The sequence below is a fragment of the Terrapene carolina genome, unplaced genomic scaffold (genome assembly GCF_002925995.2).
Source record: "Terrapene carolina triunguis isolate 2854851 unplaced genomic scaffold, T_m_triunguis-2.0 Scaffold62, whole genome shotgun sequence".
Taxonomy (NCBI): Eukaryota; Metazoa; Chordata; order Testudines; family Emydidae; genus Terrapene; species Terrapene triunguis.
In genome coordinates, this window is record NW_020664413.1 from 30,312,307 (window position 1) to 30,328,584 (window position 16,278).

A 16,278-nucleotide genomic window follows, 5' to 3' on the forward strand; every position below is an offset into this window, starting at 1 on the left:
GCTTACCCTCAAATCATAATACATATATGCCAATGACTCTTCTATTCACTCTGCTTTGAGAAGACTGCAGTACCAAGACTTCTCCTCTTACTCTTCATATAAACTAGATTTCACTTTAGCCTTTATCTCATCTTCCCAAAATGACTCCATATCTGACTTGACGGAAGTATTTTAAAACCATGTATATTCCCTGTTGCTGTCTTCAGTGCTTTGGTTCCCAGCAGCTATAGAAACATTAGCTTGTGCCTACATCCAAGGTTATACAACTTAATCAAAGATGGATGTGATTTGAGGTGGCTTCAGCCACAAGTGAGAAGCGATAGTATGGATTTTAAGAAGGCCACAGAAACCAGGGATCCTGGCCAAACCACCAAGGTATCAGAGGTTTGATGTATCACACTTACCTTACATAGGATAGAATAATGGGGCAGAGTTAAATTGGCTTGGGGTAGTTTTGCTATACTTCACAGTATTTTAGAATTGTAGGTTTGGGTAGGGTTGTTATAAGCTTATAACGTTAAGAAAAATCCAGTGTTAAACACAATGAAAGTGTTCTGTCAAGACTTTCTTCTTGTATACAGACCTGTATATACCACCTTATATCCAGCTAAACACTCTTCAAAAATCTGAGAACACTGGCAATTTAACAAATGATTGGATTCTACTACCTTCCTCCCCACCTCCACTTTGATAATACATTGTATATTCAGTACAACCCATGGCATCATTGACCATCTCTGCTTTTTGCGGTCAGGAATCATAAGCGATTACAGCTTCTGATCTTACAAACCCCTTTGCACATAGAAATGTCCATTGTCATCTGGAGTTTAATAAAGCAACATTAAATGTCTAAGGAATATTTGATCCTTGCTTTTTTGGATTTGGCTGGTCCTCAGATTGAAGTTGTGTTGTTAAATTGTATTTCATTCAAAAATCGTATAACCAATGTTTAACAGAGCCACTGAAGAGCACATTTGTTCTTACCAAATCTGAAATACCTATCTCCTGCTTAGATGCTGAAGCTGTTACAAAAAAAAATAAAAATTGAAAAACACTTGCCATTTAAAAACAAAACTTTTTTTGTACTGTGAGCAAGAGCAGTTTAATTACTCATGGGCTGAGACTGTGTTCTGGGAAAACAAGTTTTAAGAAGCCCCTTTAGCATCAATGCAATTATATTGCAGTACACCAAAGCAAATCAGCTGTTTGAGTAAAACTGGTATTGATATTTTTGTGATACTGACATTTTTTAAACTATCAGTAGAATTTATACAGAGTTCTCTTGTTTTTAGATTCCTCATGGAGGTATAATCAAGTTCCTAGATCTTCGTCAGTGGTACTCAGTTCTCTGGGAACTGAGCTAGTGAGAGAGAGGAGAGAGCTAGAAAGGAGAACAGATCCATCTGTTAGTAGTCTTGTGGATTATAGTCACAGGAGTGGTGACTTTACATCTTCAGCATGTATGTATTATGCAGCTGAAAGCTTGCAAATGCATAGGTTGTGTGTTTAACTTTGTTATTCCTTTAATGTTTCATGTCACATGTAAAATCTAACAGATCTATTTTAATTCTTTATAGCCTGTTTGGTCCTCTTAACTCAACTGGTCAAACATATGGATAAGAGTTGAACTTACTGTCTAATTGCTGACCATTCTCTGTCTAGATCCTGGTTTGAAAATGCCTTGTATGCATTTAAGTGTAGATAGTGGCGAACTATTTACACCAAGGTGCAGGGATCTGTTGAACTGAGCTTTATGTTGAGTGAAACATTATATTGCTTTGGTGTGAATTTTCAGCAAACCTCTCTGCTCCCTCAACTTCTCAGCCTCTTTTCCAATGAGAGATTTGTTTAACCTCATAAGTGTTCCCCAGTGGATGGAGAAGAAGTATAAACTAGGTTATTTGACTAATAGATATCTATACACAGTGTCCCTCTTTCCTAACTGGTCTCTTGCCTGAGAGTGGATCAGCTCAGCTCTCTCACATCTAGCCCATTTACCTGCCAAGAGATTTCTACCATGCATCTTTGCAAGAGTAGAATGTGTTGAGAAAACAAGTGCAGAACTAAAATTACAAGTGAGTAGCTGTTGGCAACTGGAGTGCACACACAACCAGCTTGAGAGACTTACCTATAAGCACGGACGGTTTTATAAAAAACTTAACACAGACTAATATGACTGTGGGGTTCAAAGCAGTCTTTGGACTTGAATATTAAGTAGTGAGTATTTTAACAGAACCACATAATCCTTATGCCAGGCTTTCTGGTTTGCCTTTCACACTTTCTTCCTATTTAAGCTGTTTTGGCCTTGTAGAGCTACCCTACCTATCTATGGAAAGACTCCTCACATATCCTTATCTTACCCAGTTCACCAGTGCTTTAATGGTGTCTTCATGCAAAACTGTGCAGAATCCCCATTCTCATGGGTATGGGAAAATAAAGGGAAAAGGAAAATATAGGCCCCAATTCTGCATTGTGATCTGGGTAGTCAATCTGCTGCGCTTGCATGAAGACTCTTTCAAGTCAGTGGGGCTTCCTGCACCTAGAGATCACAATGCAAGATCGGGGTGCCTTAGTGCCCAAGGAAAGGATCTCTGTTTCTCTGCCAGTGTTAGCCTAGCATTAAATAGTATGCAAAGCTTGCTATGGCCACAGTTGTGCAAGGACAGCTATTCAGAAGGATTCCTGCACCTGTGCAGAGCTATTTACTTCAAAGGGGTTCTGCCTGTGCAGTTCTCTTTCCAGTTTCATGGCCTGTGTATCATGAGTTCAGAAATGTCATGTGATGCAGTGGATTATAATGCTATACTATACAGGGAAACATTTGACTCCAGTTAATGAATTCCATTTTTAAAAAACAAGGAAGTAAAACAGTTTATTTCCTTACCTGGTTGCTTCTCTGTTCCTCCTTTTAAAAAAAAAAAAAAAAAAAAATTCACTTTCTCCCAACCTTTTTTTCCCTAAGGAAGGAGGCTATCTATTTTCAGCTGTGGCTCCTGGTCTTTTGGGTCTCAGACATACAACAGGAACCCTGGTTCAGCTGCTGTAATGTCAAAGGAGTTGCCCTGGGAGTTAAATCCTTGTTGTGGCTACACTCTGAAGACAAGCTGCAGGAGCCAAAGAAATCATGCATCCAAAGAAGCAGCAGATGGATAATTAAAAAAAAAAAAAAAAAAAGGGGGGGGGGGGGAAGCAAATTAGAGGACTCAAGAATAACATTTTAATTGGCTGGCTGGATCATATGGCTGTGTTAAGCCAATTGACATCTGGATAGCAAACTGAGCAACTGAGAGCAATAATACTAAATGATTAGTCATATGACCCTGTCTGAGCCAATTGGATGGTTGAGCCATTGAACAGTGTAATAGATTCTGAAGAGTCAGAGTTGTTAATGAAAGTCAATGTTGGTAATATACTTGCTAGTTAACAGTTACTCTTAGTATAACTAATTTTTTTTACTGAGGGATTATTGAAATTGTGGTTTGTTGTATTTTTTTTAACTGTATTGGAGACATTTGAGCATTTAGTTAAACAAGATGCTCTCTCTTTTCACTGCATCTGATTATCATTCATATTGAAGTTGTAGTACATTTTAAGATCTCTAACTGAAGCTACTACTACTAAACTTAGTCAGTAGCGGCCACATAACCTTTAAGTAGTTTTTGAAACTACAGTTTCTGTTGTCTCTTGTTTTCAGGTGTAGTTGGGATTAAGTATTCTACAAAGCTGTTAAACTCCTTTTTTTTAATACTGTAACTATATCAGAATGCGTTTATTTTGAGAGAGGAGGAAATATGCTTTATCTATAAATTTTGCATTCTAGACATATTTTAATGACTGTTATATTTGTCACTGAAATTATTAGACTGATCTGAATATTTACTTAAAAAGGCCCAAACTGCTGGTTAGAGATTGAAGAACAGGTATTGAATAGAATACTGTTTATATATGCAGTTTTCTATTTAATAGAAGTGCTTATATAATATCAGTTGACAGATATTATTTTAATGTTCATTAACTTGATCCCTCCATACAAGGAATGCTGAATCATAAGGTGGTAGTTTGAATAAAATACAGATGAGAATTGTGGGGTATGTGCATCTGCTATTGACTTAATAAACTGGTTTCAGTTTATCTGGAATCTACTTAATAATGTAATCCTGTTCACTAAGAGAACAATACTCAATTTAGACTGTCTACAACCTATCTTGCCAACTTTTAAAGTCTTTAAAAGTGAGTACAACATAACCCTAGACTCACTGTAATTCAGTTGGATAACTTTTAAATGACTGTGTACATTTTGTCTCTTTCTCCAATTCTTCCATTGTAGATCTTCAGGATAGACCTGCCTCTTCATATGCACAGGGAGCAAGACCAAAAGATAATTCATTGAGCACTTTGAGGCTGAATACATCCATGAACCGCCAGTTGCCTTCTGAACATGATTCATCTTTATTCTCCGGAGTCTCTAGCAGAAGCTCTTCAAGATCTAACTATTCTACAAGAGAAGTGGAATCTTCTCAAAGGAATATACAGCCAGAGTTTACCCACATTGCCATTAGAGATGAAATTCCCTCCACAAGCAGCACTGAAAGGGTTGCGTCTCAAAGGTCACTCAGTGAGCCTCCAGCAGATACTGAAGGAAGGCGTACAACTAGACAGTTACTATCTCGTTTAGCTTCTAGTATGTCATCTACATTTTTCTCACGGAGGTCTAGCCAAGACTCATTAAATGCAAGATCATCAGATTCTGAAGATTCATGTGTTGTCCCAAGAGTTCAAACTTCTACCCAATCTAGCACTAATGCAACTGCACGTCCTGAAGTTCCAGGCATTCAGACACCTGAAGCTTCTCAGGGATTTAGCTTTCTTAGACGAAGATGGGGCTTATCAGGTGTTTCACAGAATCATAGTTCTGATTCAGATGCTGAAAGTTACAGACAAGAGCCTGAAAGTAGAAATACAGGATCCTGGTTATCGTCATCTCTAAGAAATAGATGTACACCTCTGTTCTCCAGAAGAAGGCGAGAAGGAAGAGATGAATCTGCAAGAACCTCTACCTCTGAAACACCTGCTAGATCACTACACCTCTTTAGGAGAAGAGAGTCTAGCGAAGAGACTCCTCTTGAAGCACAGAGCAGCTCCCCTGGGGCTGCTGCCAACAGACCACCAACACCAGCAGTATCTAGCAGTCCTACAACTACTGCTTCCACACCAGATTCAGCTCACAGTAGAAGAAGTTCTGGAATATCAGGAATTCTTCCCGGCTCTTTATTCCGGTTTGCAGTGCCCCCAGCATTAGGGAGCAGCATATCTGACAATGTTATGATAACAGTAGATATTATTCCCTCAGGTTGGAATCAACCTGATGGAGAAGAAAGTGACAAGTCTAAAATATTACCTTCAAGAGATCCTGAAAGACTCCAGAAAATTAAAGAGAGGTAAATCAATATGATATTCCCAGTAAATAAAACATATCTGAATGGGTTAATAGACTTAATGAGACTTTAAAGAAAAGTTATTTAAAGGGGCCTCTTATTTTGAGATTGTTGCAGTTCAATTCTGTGGCACCTACAATGTCACTTATCTTCAGACAAACTTGTTCTAAACTCCTTTTTCAGGTTTGAGAACTATTTGTCAAAGGAATTAAAGTTTGGAAAAAATGCCATATACGTGTAGCTTTCACCTCTGTTTGAAAAAATTGCTTTCTTCCTACTCAGCCTCCTGTCAGAGGACACTGAAGAGGAGGAAGGTGATTTATGTAGAATCTGCCAGATGTCATCTGCATCTTCTACCAACCTCTTAATAGAGCCATGCAAATGCACTGGAAGTCTGCAATATGTTCATCAGGAATGCATGAAAAAATGGCTGCAGTCCAAGATTAATTCTGGTAAGGTAGACCTTTTTAGAACAAGTTATTTTCCTGATTAAATGAAAGATGTGTTGTTGGAATGACTAACTATTGCAGTAAAAATCATACAATCTTGGGACGTCATTTGATTTGTTAATTATGCAAAACAGTTGGAGACAAACAAAGAGAAGCATGGAAATTCTGAAAGGTATACCTGGCAATCCTACTTTGTCTTTTATACATGTAATTTTCAAAGTATCCCAAAATGCTTGGGGATTTCTGATTCAGTTTCTGGTGTTGCTTGGATTTACTAATAAGATGGTATAACTACTCGACAATGTATTTTTTCTTTGTTAAAATACCTTACATTTTGATCCTTTCTTCAGTTGTATGGGGGGAGAGGTAGATACGCTGGAGGGTAGGGATAGGGTCCGGAGTGACCTAGACCGATTGGGCAAAAAGAAATCTGAGGTTCAACAAGGACAAGTGCAGAGTCCTGTACTTAGGACGGAAGAATCCCATGCACTGCTACAGGCTGGGGATTGACCGGTTAAGCAGCAGTTCTGCGGAAAAGGACGTGGGGATTACAGTGGATGAGAAGCTGGATATGAGTCAACAGTGTGCCCTTGTTGCCAAGAAGGCTAATGGCATATTGGGCTGCATTAGTAGGAGCGTTGTCAACAGATAGAGAAATGATTATTCCCCTCTGTTCAGCACTGGTGAGGCCACATCTGGAGTACTGTGTCCAGTTTTGGGCCACACATTACAGAAAGGATGTGGACAAATTGGAGAGAGTCCAGTGGAGGGCAACGAAAATGATTAGAGGGGTGAGGCACATGACTTATGAGGAGAGGCTGAGGGAACTGGGGTTATTTAGTCTGCAGAAGAGAAGAGTGAGGGGGGGATTTGATAGCAGCCTTCAACTACCTGAAGGGGGGTTTCATAGAGGTTGGGGCTAGGCTGTTCTCAGTGGTGGTAGATGACAGAACAAGGAGCAATGGTCTCAAGTTGTTGTGGGGGAGGTCTAAGTTGGATATTAGGAAACACTATTTCTCTAGGAGGGTGGTGTAGCTTGGGAATGGGTTACCTAGGGAGGTGGTGGAATCTCCATCCTTCAAGGTTTTAAAGGCTCGGCTTGACAAAACCCTGGCTGGGATGATTTAGTTGGGGTTGGTTCTAATTTGAGCAGGGGTTTGAACTAGATGACCTCCTGAAGTCTCTTCCAACCCCAATCGTCTATGATTCTATGACTTTATAACAAGGCACAGTATGGCAGAGTTATAAGTATTGTGGAACCCTAGCATTCCTTAGTGATATCAAATCTGCTCAAATGAATGCCTTGTTTTAAGGAATACTAACAATCTTCAGAATAGCCATAGTTTTAAACTAATTGTTTAGCTGCAGAGCACATGAGAGTGAAAATTTGGGAAATCTTTCAGAAAATGGGACTGTCCACATCTTTAAAAGATGTATTGCGGTCCAAAAAAATCTGTTCATTAAAAAACTTCAGCACTTAACAGTTTATGCCTATATATGTGGATGGCATTGAGATTAAAATTGGTTTGGGGTTTTTGCTGAACTGTCATAAGAGGCATATAAGAATAAAACAAGTAAACTTTGACAAAAGAAAAAAAGTCTATTGTTAACCTTAACCCTGTAACAGATATTCCCTACAGTGACTCCAACACTATTGCTGTCATACTTCCTTTTTGTTTAATCTTGCTATGTAAAATAAAATTGAGCCAATCACTTAGACCATAACATCTAGCCTTGAATATATGATCTGACTCTCTTGTTTTGTTTCCATCAGGTTCTTCTTTGGAAGCAGTAACTACTTGTGAGCTGTGTAAAGAGAAGTTGCATCTTAATCTTGAGGATTTTGATATTCATGAACTCTATAGGGCACATGCAAATGAACAAGTTAGTATATTTTGCCTAATTTGGTAAGTGTCAGTCTAGTGCTGGAAGTACAGTTTTTGTTTTGTTTTGGTGTTTTTAAAAAAGAAAAATTGGTCGGATACCATGTACATAATATAAATTTATTTAGGCCATATTCTGTCCCCTAAGTGGAGCAAAAGAAATGAGAATTGGCTGCAGATTCTCTACATAGTTCCTAGTAGGTGTAGACCCAATATAATATCTCTCCAACTTGTAGTCTCTGTTTTTAGCAGTTACTCTGCGTGATGTCTCTGAAATAAGATTATATGAACCTAGAAATACTGGTATGAACCTAGGATCAAATTCCAGATGGATTCAAGGTGGCAGTCTAGCTTTCTGCATACTTAAATGTCCACATTGCAGGCATGATAAATTCCTTACAACTCCACGATCTCTAATTAGACTCGTAGACAAACTGAAAAATTTGCTATCCTGTTGCTTGCCCCATCTAGACAAAAACAAAAATGGGGCCCTGAAATAATCACTCACTGCTTAAGATATCAGCATACTTAAAAAGGAATACTAACACACTTTGGGAGTGCATATAGTGTATTTTTTATTACTAGACACGTAGGTATCATAAAGTACAAAATTTTGTTCAAAGGATTTTCCTACACTTTTAGCTTGGTACTTTACCTTTGTGAATATAGTACAACCTCAGTTATGTGAATAATATTAATAAGTTCAAATAACTTAAGTTTCCAATAATCTGGAAATTTCATAATTGTTACATAAGGGGAACATGACCCAATTTATGCATAACAAGAAAATTGTAAGCTGAGGTTTGCATTATGTGTACTCTGAATCAGATCTCAACCTAGACACCTATGTGGGTGTCCAAGAGGAAAAAATCACAATCTTTTAAGTAACTATAAGAATCCAGTCACTTGGGGCCAGATCATGAATGTACTACTTGCATCGGTTAGCAGATACTCACAGGACTAGTCTAATTGAAATCAGTGGGACTATACCTAGAGTAATTGCTTGCTGGTGGGAGTAAGGGATTTGCAATTTGTTCCTAAGGAACTGACTCTTTTTAAAAAAACTATTGCAACACTATTGTATGCAGTGTAGTTATAGACTTGTCAGTCCCAGGAGATTAGAGACACAAAGTAGGTGACGTAGTATCTTTTATTGGACCAATTTCTGTTGGTGAGAGAGACAAAGCTTTCAAGCTTGTCTCTCTCACCAACAGAAGTTGGGCCAGTAATTGCTACACTAGTCATTTCAAGTTCTTTTGTATTACCCTACTTTAAAACTTTATTTTCTCTGCCATTAATCATTAACTATTGAAAGTTAGTTTTTCCCCCTTTCATCCCCCCCTTTACTGGATGAAGTTGCATACATTTTTCCTGTTATCTTTCAGTGGCTCTCTCCAGTTGGGAGAAGAGAGGTTAGAGGGCATTTTTGCTTTCTGCTATTCAGCACTGAAGTGAGCTAATAGTTTTGGGATCTATGAAAAAGACTGCTTAAGCCATTAAAAAAAAAAAAAAAAAAAAAAGGCCCCGATCCTCAAGTCTTTGCTCATAGACTTTTCCCATTGACTTCAATGGAAGTTCTTGTGTGAGTAAAATCTATTTGAATGAATATGAGTCTTGAGATCAGGCCTAAGCAGTTTTTAGTTATGATTTCATAATTACTTGGAGCACTAGGATCAGAAATGCAGTAGGAGATATTTTAAAGCCTCTGCATCTGTTATCCTCCCTCAGCATACTACCATGGAAACTTGGCACTGGTATGCTTTTCATATTGCTTATACAAAAAAGTTTGATTGTTGAATTTTTCTCCTATCCCCTTCAAGGCAGACTATGAATTTATCAGCTCTGGTCTCTACCTTGTAGTATTGTTACACTTGTGTGAACAACGCTTTTCTGATATGCTGGGAACTGCAAGTGAGGCCAGCACACGTGTCAGGGTGAGTGTCTCATTTTGTGGGTGGTGTTGCTTGTATAAACATTCAGGTTGTTATTTGGTGAGTTGTTATCTTGCTATGCTCATACACTTACAGCTCATTTCCTGTGTACTTTATTTTGTAATCTCTAAAATGTAGTTGTACAGTCTAGCATAATGGGGCCATGATTTTAATTGGGGCTTCTAGGTGCTACCATTGTACAAGTAATAATGATAAAATCATAGTTCCTGTCTTTGTGGGAATTGCATCATGCAGTATTAAAATAAAAGTGTATTTTGCTGACAAGACTATTAGTGGTTAAAATAAACAGGGCATTGAATATTTTGGTGGTCTGCTATGATAATGAAAACAGATGTGTTCAAAAAGTCAAAATGTAATTTCACAGAAGTCTTAGAGGAGAAGTCTTAACTGGAAAAAATCTGATTACAAAATCTCCAGTTGTACAAGATGTACAGTTCCAAATATGAACATCACAGATGTACTCAACCAGTCTCAAAGATATCACACTACACTAATATCCCTTTATTATAGTACTAGGGCCTGAACCTGTAAAGACCCATTTGCAGGATTTGGCCCTTAGTTTGCACTTCTGTATTACATTGTAGCTTGTCAATTTAGAGTGCAATTCAAGAAATAACTAGAGGAAATTCTTACTAGTCATAGGATTGGATATTTATCCTTAAATTGGTGCTTATTTAGGAGTATAATAAACTATATACTAGTAATTCAGTATCATCGGAAATCATTCTTTGACCAGAGTCTGAGGCAGCAACCTAGTTATATAGGTAGAAGCTCTTTGGTATCCTATAATGGAAACATATCTCCTCGATATGTTTCACTCAATATGCATCCGAAGAAGTGGGTTGTAGCCCACGAAAGCTTATGCTCTAATAAATTTGTTAGTCTCTAAGGTGCCACAAGTACTCCTGTTCTTATAATGGAAAAAAGCTCTTTAGCAAATTAGCTATTGAAAAGCTAGGCCTTTTAACAAGAAGCAAAACTGTAGAAAGTGTGAACTTATTCCATGAAACCTTCAAATTATCAACACATGGCCATGTCTATTTTTGTTTTGTATCAGATAGTATGCCTAGACTTAAGCATTTGGAGTAGGGAACTTGTTGGCTCTAATCTCCTACTGCAAAGGGTCATGTACATTTATGGTGCTATACATATAAAGTATATTCTTATCACTACAACTTTCAATTTATGGTGTATTGAATGTGGTTTTGAAGGCAGCTATAACTATAATAATTAGTAAATTTTAATTGCTAAAAATCTAGGTTAAGATTTTTCAATGGTGCCATGGGATCTGTATACCCCATTTTCATGAAAGTTAATGGGAAACTGGGCACCCAACTCCCTCAGAGCTTTGAAAATCTCCACCCTAATCTTTTAAAGCATTAAAGTTGTAATTAGTGACTTATTTTATTGTATTTTAAGCCTTCTGTTTACTATAGTTTGCATAAGTTCTTTAGTGTAGATTCTCTGACCATCATCTAGTTAAGTGGGTTCTACTTCCCCCATAAAATCCCACTATATTCAGATTAATGTAGATGAAATGAGTTCACGTAATGAAGTCATTACTCATTAGATCAATTTATATATATACCAAGTTACATTTGGTTTATCTATTATTAAAATTACATTTTGTAACACTAGGAACCAAATAGCTTTTATTAAAGTTTTTCCCATTTCCATAACTGACTGTGTATTTGATTTTTGAATTAGACATGTTTTCCAGAATATAGAGCATGAACATGACACCATTGACTTCACTGTCAGGATCCTTTGACACAGTGGAGATTCACACTTCCAATTGGTATTACACAATAGTCTGATACAATGTGCCTGATTTTTTTAAATAACTTAAACTTTGTACTAATGGTTTATGCTGATAAGGGCATAGAGTGACTCCCTTGGAAAGGACTTTGGGGTAAAGGCATAAAATGCATTTTTTTTCCTTTTTTCCTTTTTAAAGAAGAAAGCAAACCTCTGTGCTAACTTGTTGCAAGTTTCTGCAGATTATTTTGCAACATTTAAATTACTTTCTCTTTACCTTGTTTCTAGTTTATTAACCTTGCAAGAACTCTTCAGGCACATATGGAAGATATTGAAAGTAGGTGGCTTTTCCTTTCCAGATTGGTTCAGTTTCACTTCAGGTTAAACCAACATAGGGAAACTAAACTGAAAAGAATCCTGCTTGCTATAGAACCAAACATAAGTGCTGAAGCTGGCTTGTGAGTTTATAGAGCAGTGGCTATTTCATCATGTAACACTGGAAGGGTGTTGGGAATGAATTGGCATCTAGATTAAGGGCTCAAATTAGCTTTCCTAAATGTTTATAGTCTGTTGGGGAGTGGATTTATTTTTTGAGACCAGTAAGATTAACCTCTGTAATTGAAGCCTGTGCATAACAGTACCAGGATTCTTTAATTATTCAGATTAACCTGTCTTCATTTATTGGAGTAATTAGTTCCCAAACTGTAGTTTGTGGTCAGTTGGTGGTGACTGTTCCCTTTTTATAGTGGTTTTATTAGGGGAAGGCAGCTTAAATTGCAGTTGAGACCGCTCAAGTGATGACCATCTCTCCCTCTCTGGCTCCCCCTACCTGAACCATTTTGGCTATGCCTCTGTTTGTCAGCACCTGCTTTTGTGATACACACTGGTCAGTTGCAAGACCTCTAGCAGAGTGAAAGTATAGCGACTGGGTAAACTTTTCACTACCTAGTTCCTGTGCCCTGGGCTACACTGGCAGAAGCCCGCGTAGCCTAGTGTTTAAACTTGCATGGATCTAAATGTTGTCTTTTGCTTGTTGCTACGTCTAGACATTGGAAAGATATTGATGACTGCTTTGATTTGTCAACCTCAATGTATGGATGACTCTTTTTATAGAAAAATGTAATACAGGTCATAAGGCCTGAATATGATTTCCATCCATGAGATAAAGTGTTCGAAGTACTATAGGGATAGTTTTGCTTGTGTTCCAGGAAACAAATTCTGATTTAGTTTCATGAGCCTGAATGCATGACTTCATATGGTAAAGGTCTAGTTGTTAGCTAGCTAATATTTTTCTAAAACAAAGGTGACCAGAATTTTTTATAAAATAACTTATTCCTCATTTAGATAATTGTCCTTTTATAGAACAAATGAATTCTGGAATGAGCCTTGTTTCTCCTTGAGTTTGATCTGCAGAGAATTTGACAGGTGATTTATCAATTGGCATAAACATTGAGTTTGGGAGTCTGAAATAGTGCATTAAATATGCTCTCCCTCACCAGTCTTTACAAAATAATTTAGTTTTTGAGGGGAAGGGGAGAATTGAGGCCAGGCTTCCCTTTTAACTTATACTTAGGATTGGCACAATTGAATTTTTAAATTGGTAGTCATCAGTAAATGTTGAATTTACCTGACACAGAAATCAGTGGAAAAAAATGTCTATCAATAATAGCAGTCTCTGAGTGCAGGTTTCCCTACACCTTACACCCACAGGGATGTGCCATCATTGGTGTGCAGAAAGCCCTCTGCAGCCCCACTGTAGTGGCCCTGTTCACTCGCTCACTTTCTGGGAGTGTGAGAGTTGTCCCCAGAAAGGAGGTGTTCAACAATGGGTGACCTCCCCAACTCTTGGGGGCTTGTCTTCCTCCCTGTAGTCCTGGCCAGAAATGTCTGCTCAGTCCCACCAGCACCACAGCCTTCCCTGCACCCTCCGCTTCCAGGGATCCAGTTTCCCCAACAATGCAGGGATTCCTCTATAGCCCTGCTGTGAAAAATGTATTAAATTGATAAAATTGGGGGAGGAGGGAAGGTTAAAAATAAATACTGATTGAATTCTGTCACAGCTACTTATGTTGCAGCTATTCATGAACAAGTTGTTCCTGAATGCAAGTAGGTTTATCCAAGATGGTTCAAAAGTTCTTACACTGACAGTTTTCCATATAGACAATCCTAAGCTATCTCCCACTTCAGTATGAAAAAAAGAATTTCAGCAAGTATGTCTTAACATGGCACTAAACAGAAAAGGAAAAGTAATTATACAATTGCATTGCTCACCCAAAAGTTGGTTGCACTTCTGTGGTGGTGGTGGAAGTGATTCCTGTGTGTACACAAACATCTTAGAGCATGTCAGGATGAGTGTTGCACAGAAATACATTACTATTTTTTTCAGTTTGCAAATGTGTATTCTTTCCTCTGTTTCCCTCTCATGCAGCCCTATATAAATTTCTACCACAATTTTCTATAGCACATAGTACTAGAGAATCTCTGAAAACTAGGAAAATTGTTACTTCGAAGCAAAAATAAGTGACACAGCATGGCTGACAGCTTCATAAAACTATCAATTTTCTAAAGTATCCTCTCTGTTTGGGATAATGAATCTTTTTAGAATTTTAGAAATACCTGAACATATTTTGTTCGCTTTGACTTTTTTCACCCCCACAACCACCACTGCTATGGTGTTTCGCTGCTATAGCTACTGGTGTTAGTCAACATAAAGAAGGGCCAGTTTATACTCAGGCTTAAGCAGGTACAGGTGTTTGGGCGTTGTTTTTTTTTTTTTTAGCCAGTGGCAGCTGCATATAATGTTGTTGATAATAAATTTTTCTAGGAGCCTGCATTTTAACATGCACTTGAATGGGCTGAGTCTTGTGATAGAAAATTCTGAATTTTGGTATTAAATTAAATCTCTTCTATTCACATTTAAACTAAAAACAATTTTTAATTCTACATTTTACAGACCTTTAAGAAGGCTTTTGATTGTACTATATTCTTCCAACAGCTTCAGAGGATGATTCCGAAGACAGTGATGCTGGCAGAAGTTTTGACACTGCTTAATGCTGCAAGAGCCAAACAGAAGTGCTGCAAAGATGCTGAACTAGCAAGAAAGTACCATCAATATGCATTTATTTTTTGCTCTCTTTAGTAGAAAGCGCATTGAATATTACTATAGTTTTTAAAGCATTACTGAACTCAATCTGTTGCTGCATACCGGAACACAAACGACGAATTTGAAAACTATTCAGCAAGGTGTGCAAGAGTTAGATATACAACGCTGTATCCCCTTTGAGATGGGATCTTATGCCTTGTTTTGAAAAAGTAGATCTTAAATATTTAAGGAAGTCATATCTCCCTTTATATTAACGTCTTACTGTAGTCAATTAGATTGCTGGATGGTCTATCAAGTTTTTCTCCTATACTGGTAATTGTGCGTTTTGGGGTGGCGGGACCCATGTACTTATAGCATAAATTTTCCTTTAAAAATGCTTATGTTGTAGTTTCTTATAATCACTTGCTTCCAGTGTTAACATAGGATGAATGGGTACTGTAAAACTACAGTGTTCAGTTTCCAAATTTTATTTGAAGAGTGTTAAACTCAATAGCAATAAGAACTTGCAAGGGGCTTCTATTATTAAAGTGTTAATGATGGCTTTTTTATGTACTGATTTGGAAATTTGAGATTATATTTGATATTATGTGGATATTTCATTAAGGAAATATTGCAGCTGTAAACTCTTGCATTTTGGCATTCCTGGCAGAAATGCAACTTGATAGGATTTAAAATCTTAATTGACCTGTTTAGTTTAAAAACCTTTTTTAGATCCCACATTCACTGTTAAAGCACTGGTTATATCAATGTGTTTTCTAGTGTTGTCACTTCTTTATAAATAAAGATGATGCATAGAACTGCGCTGGAATGTTCCTTTTTTAAACATGGGTAACTGTAGAACTGTCTTCCTAAACTTAACATGGTAGCAAGATCTACACATCTCACCTTGTAAGTCTGGTAACATACATACTGTCTTAGGGTATGTCTACACTTACCCGGTAGTTCGGCGGCGAGCGATCGAACTTCTGGGTTTGACTTATCGCGTCCAGACAAGACGCGATAAGTCGAACCAGGAAGTGCTCGCCGTCGACTGCGGTACTCCAGCTAGACGAGAGGAGTACCGCGGAGTCGACAGGGGAGCCTGCCTGCCACGTGTGGACTGAGGTAAGTTCGAACTAAGGTACTTCGAACTTCAGCTTCGTTATTCACGTAGCTGAAGTTGCGTACCTTAGTTCGAATTAGGGGGTTAGTGTAGACCTGGCCTTAATGTTCTCTGTATAACCTGGGGAACAATTTACTGGTATAAAAACTACCACCACTCTGGGAATACCAACTTGGAAGAAGTTAGGTTGAATATACATTCTTGTCATGTACAGAAAAAGAGCCTTTTTCTGTAGGATACTTAAAATTATCTAGGTTCAGATATCTACCCATCTTTTTTTACAACTGCATTTGGTTAGAGACATCTGTCAAGGAGTAGATTACTATTGACAATTTTTTCAAGGGAAACAGATACATAACATGGTCAAGGAGAGTCCCTCTATTCCAACTAAATCTCTTGTTCTATACCATTATAAGTAGAATTCTTCCTTCAAACTCAATTTGTAATATGCATAAGCACTCTAGAATCTACCAATTCTGAGATTAAAAGCGGCCCTATTGGATTATCTAGGAAGTCCACTGCCAACACAGGCCAGTTCTTGACAGTATATACACCTCTACCCCGATATAACACGAATTCGGATAGAACGCAGTAAA

General features: G+C 37.8%; 1 protein-coding gene across 9 annotated transcripts in view; it reads left to right on the top strand.

Annotated features, from left to right (window-relative positions):
• The window catches only part of MARCHF7 (membrane associated ring-CH-type finger 7), a 36,096-nt gene extending 20,719 nt beyond the window's left edge, over positions 1–15,377 (top strand). For 6 of the 9 annotated variants that reach the window (XM_024219293.1, XM_024219275.2, XM_024219268.2 and 3 more), the window contains 7 exons: positions 1,293–1,460; positions 4,328–5,438; positions 5,718–5,887; positions 7,659–7,768; positions 9,588–9,701; positions 11,766–11,814; positions 14,473–15,377. In XM_024219293.1, the coding sequence (XP_024075061.1) occupies positions 1,293–1,460; positions 4,328–5,438; positions 5,718–5,887; positions 7,659–7,768; positions 9,588–9,701; positions 11,766–11,814; positions 14,473–14,528 (1,778 nt within the window). In that variant the 3' untranslated portion in view covers positions 14,529–15,377. Of the gene's footprint in view, positions 1–1,292; positions 1,461–4,327; positions 5,439–5,717; positions 5,888–7,658; positions 7,769–9,587; positions 9,702–11,765; positions 11,815–14,430 lie in introns of all 9 variants that reach the window. The other 3 variants (XM_024219317.2, XM_024219325.1, XM_024219302.2) reach the window with 2 other exon arrangements.
• Positions 15,378–16,278: the final 901 nt, after the last annotated feature.